At 41.6% G+C, this 12,050-nt stretch overlaps 1 protein-coding gene across 1 annotated transcript; it reads right to left on the reverse strand.

The window, feature by feature from the left end:
* Window positions 1-8,931: 8,931 nt before the first annotated feature.
* On the reverse strand, window positions 8,932-11,810 carry LOC308127145 (guanylyl cyclase-activating protein 2-like). The gene is made up of 4 exons (XM_080491971.1): window positions 11,492-11,810; window positions 11,249-11,398; window positions 9,699-9,807; window positions 8,932-9,558 (listed from the first exon to the last, which is right to left on the reverse strand). Exons 1-4 carry the CDS (start codon window positions 11,687-11,689, stop codon window positions 9,431-9,433), a joined length of 585 nt encoding a protein of 194 aa, XP_080348097.1. The 5' UTR covers window positions 11,690-11,810; the 3' UTR covers window positions 8,932-9,430.
* Between the last annotated feature and the right edge of the window lie 240 nt (window positions 11,811-12,050).

The following is a 12,050-nucleotide window of genomic DNA, read 5'->3' on the forward strand; positions in this document are numbered from 1 at the left end:
ATTTAAGTCAACATATTGTGACCATTTAAATAAACACATCGTGTAGAAACACTCACCTGTCTACAAACTGGCCTCCGTGTCCAGTCGAAACACTTATCTGGCTCCAAATCGATGGCCATTAGGCTGATGGCCCCTGGAGTAAAGACAGGAACATTTTTTTATATCAACATACTGTCACCATTATATACACATCCACTATAAACACTCACATGGCACCAGACTGATGGCCATTAGGCTGATGGCACTTGGAGAAAAAACATTTTTAAATCAACATATTGTCACCATTAAAATACACATCCAGGAGATGCACTCATCACAACTGATGACCTCCCAAGCTTCCAATTCCTGAGGTGTCTCTTTACCACTCAGCAGGTCAACACCTGTATTGATGCGTGGGATGTGAATGTTGGATATATTTGGCCATTTTGCCAGCTTTTCTGGTGTCACCGTGCTTTCAGTGGTGACTTGCATTTTCTGTTTCAGAACCTCCAGAACAGGACAGAAATGATTGCTGCTCAAACCAGCTATCTTCAAATCAGTTCAGGAGCAGCCTGGAATGACTGCCTCCCACCCCATGGCACCCAGCAGGAAGCCTGCCACTCCTCCAGTGATGATCACCTTTTGCATTAGATAACGCGAGCAGAACGTAGATGAGCTTCCCGGGTCCAAGAAGGCTGAAGTTCTCATGTCATTTCCCTAAGCTGCTTTCACCGTCACAGGAAGAATGGATGGCATACACCGGTCCTGTACAACTCCTGTATGTCCACAGGCCTGGTGGTGAAAACTGTTGGCCTGCTTTCATTTTTGTCCTTGTGGTCATGACTGGATGGTTTAATAGAAGCAGGTTTAATCCATTGCAATCTTTCCTTTGGTCTCACATCCTCCCGTTTGTTTGATAGTTTTGAGTCCTCCGTGTCCACAGACTTTCAAGGCTGAGCTGCTGAGCTTAAGGTTCTGACAGATGCCATTTCACTTTTCCAAATCGGAGCTCAATGCATTTGAGGAGGCTTGTGAGGAACGTCCAGCATCTGTGGCATTTGACAGATCATTTTGCAGTTACATTAATTCTTGCTTCCAAGTCAAGCGGCTTTGTCACTCGTTCTTCCTGCTCCTCTGAAGCATACCATTCCTTTAAAAATGCAACACATGCAATGCATGCAGCATTTTCTGCTTCTGCTCATACTGCAGCAGAAGAGATGCTGGATTTTACAGTTTTACCAATTGATCATTTGCCAACAGCATTCAAAACACCACCATAATCATCAAGTGCAACACCTTCATTGTTTGAAACCCAGTTTCACCTCAAATACATTTTTTGTTGAACAGCCTTGTTATCAGGCAACATGAAACCCAACAAACTCATGTACGCGTTTGACATCATTGCACACCCAAACCAGCGGTGTCACACCATTCACCATTAATTTGTTGTTTGACATGAAACCTTGGATTTTATCCCCAATGCTGGCTGCTAGGTTCACCTTAGACTTTGAAAGTTTTCAGCCTTTCACATGCAGCCGCAAACCCCTCAACAGTTATTTGAATCTGTTTTTTCCAGTGTTTATTCCCAAGTCATCACTGCCATCAGCAGCGGACACCCCAGAGTCAATGGGGACATCAGACAGTGCCTCCATGGTAACCCATGAAGTAAAGTTCAGTGTCGAAAAGTCAGTCCAGTCAGTCGAAAAGGTCGGTTTGTGACTCGCTACAGCAACCAATGCATTGGATTGACAACTATCCTTCCAAATATGTGTGCATATGATCTTTATTTGGCCTTGTATTGTGTGACACTACACACAATTCTACCTCCTTGCATTAGGTGCCATGCGTGCAGTGATTCTCAAGTCCAACAAGGCTCCAAGAACACTCCAATAGGACTCCACACTCCAACACGAAGTCCAGCAGAGGGGGAGAAATAAGATTTAAATCAACATGCTTTCACCATTGAAATACACATCAACTAGAAACACTCACCTGGCTTCAAACTGTTTGCCATTAGACTGATGACACCAGGAGAACAGAGGGTTCAAAGCATTTAGCCTCCACCTCCAGCAGAATCACTCACCTGGCTCCAAAGTGTTTGGCCTCCCTGTCCAGTAGAATCACTCACCTGGTCTCATAGTGTTTGGCCTCCCTGTTCAGTAGAATCACTCACCTGGTCTCATAGTGTTTGGCCTCCCTGTCCAGTAGAATCACTTACCTGGTCTCATAGTGTTTGGCCTCCACCTCCAGCAGAATCACTCACCTGGTTCCAAAGCATTTGGCCATTAGGCTGATGACACCAGGAGGAAAATTATTTTAAGTCAACATGTCACCATTGAAATACACATCCAAAAGAAACATTGACCTGGCTCCGAACCATTGGCAATAAAGGCCGTTTCATGCTTGACACAGCCGTGAGCTCCGTACGGCTTTTTGCAACCAAATTACGTCATTTTAGCCGTGACGCCCATCCATGTGGCCCTGCTCACGAGGACATCACCGCTCCGTGCGCCTCAATTTTTCGGACTACACGGACCAAGACGTGCGGGAAAAAAAAAAAAGGTGGCGCTAAGTCTTAATACTGAAGACTTAGTATTAAAGACACAAAACGCTGCACATCCATACTGGAAACAAGATTTGACTCAGTTGTCAATTTGCTTCAGTGTCAGACTTCAATAGAGGGACAATTTAGCTAGAAACAATAGTTGGATGCTCCGCTCTGCGGTCCAATTGCAGGATCACCTGCTGGTGTCACAGAAGTCGACTTCTGCTGTAATTTAATACTACAGTTGAAGAGTGTTTGCGATGCACTGCCCCCTGCAGTTTGGGAGCGGGAGTCGCGTGTAGTAAAACGCATCCGTAGATGTCCAAGGCACTTCCATCCATCCAGGCCGTAATCTGAACATCCATGTGACAGCCTGAACTTGTTAACAAACTACACAGAAACTTTGGACATCTCAAACCCCTAGAATCAGTTCAAAGAGACCGGTCAGAAGCGGTGAAATTCAACTACCTGTATAATTATTGAATCGTCACTAAAATAGTGAAGGAAGTAGATCATGACAGGCATGAGGGGACAGCATGTGAAACTCAATGCAGACCGCACAATGTTGGAGTTATTACCATTTTTTGCTTTGGTCACAAGACATTAAACTTTTTAAGTCTCCACGGAGAAACTTGCCACTTTGCTAACCTTTCATCTTGTGACTAAAACAATGTACATGACTAAATGTTTAATGAGCACTGTCAATTGTCATATCATGTGGAGTTTGCGTGTGTGTGCATGGGTTTCTTCTGGGTACTCTGGATTCCTCCCCCATTCCAAAACCATGCTTGTCCATACCAATGCTAAATTGCCCCTATGTGCAAGTCCTGTGGCAGATCGATAACCTGTCTTCATTCTTTCAAAACATAATTTCATTGACATCCATAAAAGACATCCAGACAACATCCAAGAAAGACCTGAAAAAAAAAAAAAAAAATTATTTCTGGCCCCTCTGAGGACATCTTCTGTATGTATAGAGAAGACGTCTTAGATCTGTTTAGGACTGCTTTTTGCTCAATGGGATTCACCTGGCTGTTGTTGTGAAACTGTTGGCCATGAGGCTGATGACACCTGGAGAGCAGACATAGGATTAACATTTTTATGTCAATATGTTGTCACCATTGAAATAATGGTGACCTGGTGATAATAAACACACAAGAACCAGAATAAACAGGATAACAAAATCTGATAACAGATCCGGCAAGGAGTGCAATTAATCAATTGACTGCAAGATAAAGGAACAATTAAAGGGAATATCTAATGTGGGGCTAGACTACTCTATCTGGGGGCAAGTAGAGAGCACATTAAAAGTAGTCTCCAGAAACCTATGTAACAATGAATAAAACACCACTTCACACTTATCAATTGAAACCAAAGAAAACACTGAAGTTTGCCTACCGACAGCAATCAAGGTGACTTAAAAACACATGAGATCTACTCTACATCTTGCCCCCCACCCCCCCTCCCAAGTAAAACAGAGGGTTAGGGTTAGGTTAAGTCCACAAAATAAAATGGCCCATCTAAACCAATATTGAGCTTGGAACAAACTGTGGTTGGCTCTTCTAATGCAGTCTTTACTTGTAAACTAAAAGAAAGAGGGGCACACGACTATACAAAAGAAAACTTTACAAAAAGAATATTTTACAAACACCATGTAAAACAATGTACCAAAAATAATATAACTTACCAGACTGGAACTGCCCCCTCCCCCCACCCAGTTAAAGACTTGCAGGTGTTTGGGATTTGAATCAAAAGTTTAACCTCTTATACATTTTAATTATTATTTATCCAACCAAAAACTGAGCTGAAACACTTAAACATACATTTTAAAATCATTATTTGAACTAATGTAAAAAGTGTTTTGTAAGCAATCTCACCAATTAAGACTCCAAACAAACGCTGGCCTCAGCTGCTCTCACTCAGGTGTGTCTCTGTGCAGGAAGAATGGCTCAGGTGAGCTGCCCACTCTTTTTTATAGACTCCGCCCCTCTTCCTGCAGACTGCTTTTCAAAACCCTTTCACATCTGACTTTCTGTTTTACGGAAGAGTTTTAGGGCCACTGAAGAAAAAAAAAAATTTGGAGGCTAAAAAAAAAAAAAAACCTTCGTGGCCTCAGAAAAAGTCGAAAATCAAAGTCGAGATTTATTTTTTTCACGGAGAGACCGTCTATCCATCCCTCATCATTTGCCCGTAGATGTGAATTCGCATTAAATCACTTAATTCTGACTATATCGGGTTGCTTCCTGCTTATGGACATGTGATTTTACACAGGATTTCCTTGATTAATAAGAACATTTAAACAAGCAGCCCAGGATCCGTGTCTTGGTCCTTCGTACTCGACGAACTTCCACGACGGAACAAGGCAGCAGGCTGCTCTGTCTCTTATAATCCTGATACTGATGATAACTGCACCGTGTTTATGAGCTAGATTCTGTTCTGAAGCGTCTTTTCATCACTTCATTAAACCACCTGATGTGCATTTTGAGGAAGCAGTCACATGCGCTGGCATGTGGAGGGATGGACTTTTTTTTCCACCGTGAAAAACAAAATCTCGACTTTGATTTTCGATATATATATATACGTATATATATATATGGCGTATTTTATGGCATAGTCATTAACTCCACAAAGACTGTCTGATCATTCCATTTGTCAAGAAAGGATTCATAAAACAGTAAAGTCGAACTTCTGATCAGTGAGGATATATACACACAATAACTGGTCATAAATTGTTTTTCATGAGACTCCAACAGCAGCAAAAAGGCAATCTATCTGCGGAACTGTATTGACGTCTTTAAGGTCAGATTGCTTTGATAACAATGTCCACATAAGGCCTCAGGTACACAACTATGTTTTCAAGTGAAAACAAAAAGCGTTCGATACGTTTTGGTACCCCAACATTGGTACATGACAACAATGTTCGTAGCCCCTGAAAATCCAAGTTTGTGAAAACACTTCGACTTGATCTCAGGGACTGAATTGGATCCTGTCTCCAGCATCTCATCGTCCTCTCAGCCACCCACAAATTCTTTATTGGGTTTAGATCAGTTCATCAGGCGGGCCAATCATCACTCAGAAGCAGTGTGGTAAGTGATGCAGCTCTGAAGAGTTGTAGCACTGTGGACAGGGTGGAAAGTCCTGCTGCACCAGCACAATGAAGGTTTTCAGCTCTAAACTCTCCTGACTGAGATGACCTTGGATTGGAATTATTGTTGTATTATTATTATTAGTGCTGTCAAAAATAACGCAATAATTAAATTACTTGATTTGAAACGTTTAACTCGTTAAAAAAATTACGTAATTAACTCAGTTTTGTTTACTTCCTTTTTTTATTTGTATTTTCTTACTCCCTTTAGGCCATAAGGTGAAAGCTGTATGGTTTCATCCCGTTCCGACATCAGGGCACTACAATCCCTTTACTCCATAACAAAGATATATTAGTCCTGAGCTAGATGCCCAAAGTTCTCCATTTGTTATCCCGCAATATTTTTTTAATCAGTGTTTAAAATCGGTACTACTTTCTTTACTAGCCTAACGATATTGTTGTCACGCGTGCAGCGGTTAGAGTCACATGTAACCTGCTGGTCCAATAGGAGACCACAAACATTGAATATGGCGGTGACTAGGATACAATCTTCAAGCAGTTTAGAGGAGGAAAACACAACAAAAACTAAAATAAAACCCCCCATAGAACATGAATATGCACCTGGTATCGGTAAAAAAAGACTTTTCGGGAGAAACTATGGGAAACGTTCAGAATCAGCGTCGAACGATGGCTTTGTTTGAGTGGTAAGAGCAAGACCATAGTGGACATTTATAAACACTGCATCAGTATGGATTTATAACTAATGTGGTGATTAAACTAAACTAAACATTTTGATGAAGCTTGGAAACAGTCATCTTACAAAAACCAAAACCTTAAATTAAGAAATTGAGGTGATTCTCAATAATGGCCATTAATAGATTGTTACCTCTTCTGAAACAAAATGATAATCAGACTTACTCTATATAGAACTTCAACCAAGAAAAAACACTTTAACTTAGAGCTACTTTATATATTGCTTTAATGAGCCATGGAGGATCTTATGCCTCAACAGGAGGGAAGCTTCATATCATAAATGGATTTCAAATATTTTTGGGGGGAATAGTTAACTTATGTAGATTTGTGTATGTAGTAGCCACGCCTCTGTCAGCATGTCCCAGGGCAGCTGTGGCTAAAACATAGCTTACCATTACTAGTTTGAATGAATAATGGTCTCTGTACGCGCTTTGAGTCAGCGCGAAAAAAGCGCTATATATGCAGGACATAGACTGGTCCCCAGAAAGGATCCTGGCTTTCCAGAAGGCCAAGGTAGAACTCTCCATCACTGCCATGCTCGCGCACCCATCTCCAAAGTCACCAGTAGCGTTCACCACCGATGCCTCAGACTACACAGTGGGGGCGCTGTGTGAACAGTGGGTGGAGCCTGGTAACCTCTGGCGTTCTTCAGCAAACAACTGCGTGACAATGAGAGGAAATACAGCACATTTGACAGAGAACTCTTGGCTCTTTTCCTCACCATCCTTCATTTTAGGTTTCTGTTGGATAGCCGGGCGGCAGTTTACTGCTTTTGTGGACCATAAGCCTCTCCCCTTCGCCATGTCCAAGACATCAGATCCCTGGTCTGGGTGGCAGCAGCACCACGTCTCTGCCATTTCAGAGTTCAACACAGACATTCATCATGTGTCCGTGAAAAACAATGCTGTTACAGGCTGCCTCTCCCGGGCACACATGAACTCTGTGCATCTTGGTGTGGACTAATTTGCCATGGCCAGCAGCCAGCAGACTGACTCTGACAACCAGGCCTTCAGGACCGCCGCCACTGGTTTACGGCTGCAGGATGTGGTCTTCCATGACAGCGGAAACACGCTCCCCTGTGACGTGTCTACAGGGCAGCCCCGCCCCATGGTACCTGCTGGCTGCCGACAGCAGGTTTTGGATGCGGTTCATGCTCTATCGCATCCGGGCATAAGAGCATCAGTGAAACTGGTTTGGGAAAAGTTTGTCTGGCCAGGCCTCAGGAAGGACGTCAGGAGCTGGGCGGCCTCCTGTGTGGCGTGTCAGCTGTCCAAGGTACACCGTCACACCAAGGCCCCCCTGGAGCCTTTCCTTATTCCTGGGAGGAGGTTCGATCATGTGCATCTGGACTTGGTGGGTCCATTCACTCCCTCCCTCCCAAGGCTTCACTCACCTTCTCATCATGGTGGACAGGACCACTAGGTGGCCAGAGGCGGTTCCTCTGGCATCAATGACGTCTGTGGAGGTGGCACGTGCTTTTATGTCCATACACGTATGTGTATACGTATGTACGTATGTGATCAGTATGTGTGGGTCTATGTGAGGGGCCTTCTCACAGTCTTATTAAGCATAGTTTATATTTTGTATAACAATATTTTCACAAGATATAAACAAACAAACAAACAAAAAGGATGCCTTTGTGATTAAAATGTGATAACTAACCTGTTTCCTCCCCTTTAGCATTTTTTTTTTTACAGGAATCTAGTTTTCTGGAAGGACATTGAGTTGTACTGATTTTTATGTCTGTTAGGTTGTTAAATTTCGACTGTACTGTGATTGTATGTTTTGAATGCTTTGGACTATTAGTTTTAGGTTAACTTGAAAAATTTGGATGGTTTTGTTTGCATTAGTATGTATATGTTTGATTATTCTGCACTGTGATTGTTCGTTAGTTTATGTTGACACATAGCATGTGTCAAAAGGGGAATGGTAAGCTATGTCAGCTTGTACTTTTAGCTGCGTGTTATTTAGCCATTTAGTCTGTGACGACCATTTCAGGGAATTAGTGTAGTTTCCACATGTTGTATATCATTGGACATTTTGAGTGCCTTTGCCAGAAGACTGACAGACCAGATGGAGTGCCCCCTTGTGGTGAAGAGAAGAATGTTGGACCAAGGATCCTAGACTTTGATTGGACCAGGAGCAGGAGACCAGGATTGAAGAAGACGCAGGACGTGATGACGTACAGTCTGTGATGTGCTTTGCATGTAAGGAGGGATCGCCCCTCCAGGGATAACTGTTGTTGAAAGGCTTAGGGGATCGCTCTCTTTTGAACTCAATAAGGTTTGATCGAGCCCGATCGGTCCTCGTTCTGACACCTGGTGAATACTACTTTTGTTAATAAATGCAGTGAGTGAAATCTCACAAACCTTTAAAAAAAAATGGCTTTGGGGATACAGCTTGATGCTTTGTCTCCAAAATACTCATCAATGTAAATATGTCATAGTGCCATACTTTTAAAATATTGCCAGGTGGAAAGAGTTCTTGTTTTTATACATATTTCACCACATTAAGTTATTTGAATCTGTAGGATGTAAAGTTGTAGAAATTGACAGCAAGACATTTTTTTGTGCATATATTCTTTATATTGACCCTGAAATTTATAGAACTATTTTTCAGAGCTTTATTTTGATGTGTATTTATGCTGTATTTATATTCTAGGAGTCAATTGCTTAAAATAACAGAAATAGCAACAGTAAAAAAATAACACAATGAAAATTTAAAAAAAGCATGATAAATATTTGATATTTACACATTGACACTTTATAACAAAAAGGCTGCAATTTCAGTTAACATTCGAAGAATCTTCACAATACCTGTAGTTGTGAAAATAGAGAATTCAGATAAAAATGTTAATGTTATATGTGCAACCCTTATTGAAATGGTACCAAGAGCCAGAGGATGAACTGAGGCATCATGTTTTACAGCCTGTGAATATAAAGTCTGCATCTGTGAATAAAGTAACTCAGCTGAATCTTCATTTTGAGATAAAACACTCGAATGGTTAAAACAAAGTTCTAAATTTGAACCATAATTCGTTCCTCCATTGTCCACAGGTGAAGTCCACTTCAGAAATGTGCGCTCCGTCTCCTGTGCTCCAGCACCCACCCTGTAGGATTCATGTCCAGCTTCACCATGTTCATCACCCACGGGTCCTGCTGGGCACCTCGAATAAACTCCTCCATTGTGATGTTACCTACAAGAAAAGAAGAGAATGAAGAAATTAAAATAAGTCAAAGAATAGCATTACTTACAGTATATACTCTGGTCGGATTGACAAATTATTGATATGAGCTTTTACTCCATTGCAACTGTGATTTGTGGCTCATCACTCACCGTCTCCGTCACTATCGACAGCTGCTAGTATTCGATCCACAACTTCATCTACTGTGAGCTGCGCTTCACTCGTGTCGGCCTTCGCACCTATTTTACACCGATAAATGCTCTACAAGAAACGAAAAATAAAACAAAAACATACACAGTACACAGAAAGGGACGTTAGATTTCATTCACTGAAAAATAGGAATCAGTGTTTGCATATCAACTACAACGTTGGGGAGATAGACCAAGCGCAAAATGTAGCAGCGGCAGCTTCTGTATTATACTGTGGCATATCCGGCAGCTTCACCCAGCATTTACTGGGGGGCCGCGGCAGTCTGTCTCTGTCTCTGTCTCTGTCTCTCTGTGTCTCTCTCTCTCTCTCTCTCTCTCTCTCTCTCTCTCTCTCTCTCATGAATAATACATATAATAGCGTGCAATCATGATTATGGAATTATACTAATGGGAATATAACAAATAGAGACAGATACATGCATTATTATTTAATAAAGGCCAAAAATGTTGCTAATGGCTTTATAAGACAATATTGGAACACTGGATAACATCAACAAAAACACAGTAGTCAAGCCCTCATCTCCATTAGGAATTTAGACTTCCGTGAACTCGTTGATCACATTGACAGTAAATTGTGGCCTAACCAGAAATTAATAGTTACATCCTCATGAAAGCACATTAAAGTTGCATGCTTGTTGGAACTTGAATCTCGTCCTTTTTCTCAACACGTATTCAAGTAGTTTTGATGTGTCTTCATATTGTAAGGTTGATGGTGCAGTAATCCACTCTACTGACGCTAACAAAAGGCAGACTTATGTTGATCATTTTATCTTGTTTTTACCAAAAAGAGTCGCTGTTCAAGATGCTCCTCCTAATGATAGACTAATACGAAGGTTGGCCCAAGGAATGATACTTTTTGTCCCCTCCTAAACTTTGGCAACTTTAAAAATGTTGACTGTAATGAACTGAACCCAATTCAAACTGTTGTATAAAGTTAGAGATGTTAATAATTAAGATCCATTTGATATTTTATTTTATTTTATAAATGACTGAGTAAGATTTAGACCAGTCACAGCAGAAAACACTTGATTATATATCTTCCAAATGAATTTCAATCAATTTATTCAGTATTGCTTACAGAAAAAAACATCCATTTAAAGCATTACATTTGGTTGAACAAGCCTACGTTGGAAACACCTTGGTTCTTCTCGGAAGACAAATCAAAAGGTCTACCCTGAATTGGGCCTATCAAGGATTAAGATTAAGGCCTATTATCAAGCGTTCCCAGAAAACAACAGTGGAGTGCCAAAAGAGAAGTACGGGTAGCATTATATAGCCCTACAGTGAATTTTGGAGCTTTAAAGGTAAAACAGTTAACGTTGAGAACACACCAGGATGTTAGGAATAAAAATATGTGTTACTTCCCTTGAAAAATGAGGCCGATACATGAAAAGAAAACAAACTGTGAGGAAAGAGATCTTTTCATTTCATTTAATTTCACCTGCACCCAACATCTGTGAGACATTCATAGCGGCAGATTTTTTTGTACTTACATCCATTATTGACCGCAGCTCGGTCCTGTCCACAAAGCCATTGCTGTCTTTGTCGTATACCTTGAAAGACCAACGCAGTTTATGCTCCAGGTCTCCCCGGAAAACAAGATTTAAGGCCGCCACAAACTCAAGGAAATCAATGGTGTTGTCCTGAAAGACAAATAAACCAGGAGGGGGGTAAAGGGAAGGAGTACTTTATTGTACACGATGTACAGTAAGTAAGACTGGTTTTCACTCACTCACCCCATTGGTGTCAAATGCTCGAAACATGTTCTCCGCATATTCGGACGCCTCTCCTGTCGGGTCTACGCCGAAGAAACGCTTAAACTCGTGAAGAAAGAGTAGTCCACTCGGGCACTCCATGACAAACTTTTTATACATCTCCTGAATTGACTTGACATCGATCACCTCACTGTTCTCCGTCTGCTGCGACTGGCCCATGGCTCAGCTTTTTAGCTTTCAACTATACATCATCCTTCGGGTGTTGCGTTCAGCCTCTGCAGTGAAGCGGCTTGACCTGAAATGGGTATCTTGTACGGTGAAGTGTTTTTTTTTTTTGTTTTTTTTACAACCCCGTGGAATCCCAAAGCTCCAGCCTACGTTATGTGACAGCTGATTAGTACGGCCACGGGATTACTGCGGTATTACGCTGGAAGGGTTTCCTTCTGTTGAGTTAATTAAGTTTGCAGCTAAATGTGGGCACAAGCCAAATTAGTGAATGAGGCCAATCGTTTTATAGCATGCAAATGAGTGAGGGGTCCCCAGCACCTGATGGTGCTTCTCCTAAAGCTACGATATAATT

This window comes from Lipophrys pholis (genome assembly GCF_963383615.2).
Source record: "Lipophrys pholis genome assembly, chromosome: 2".
NCBI lineage: Eukaryota > Metazoa > Chordata > Actinopteri > Blenniiformes > Blenniidae > Lipophrys > Lipophrys pholis.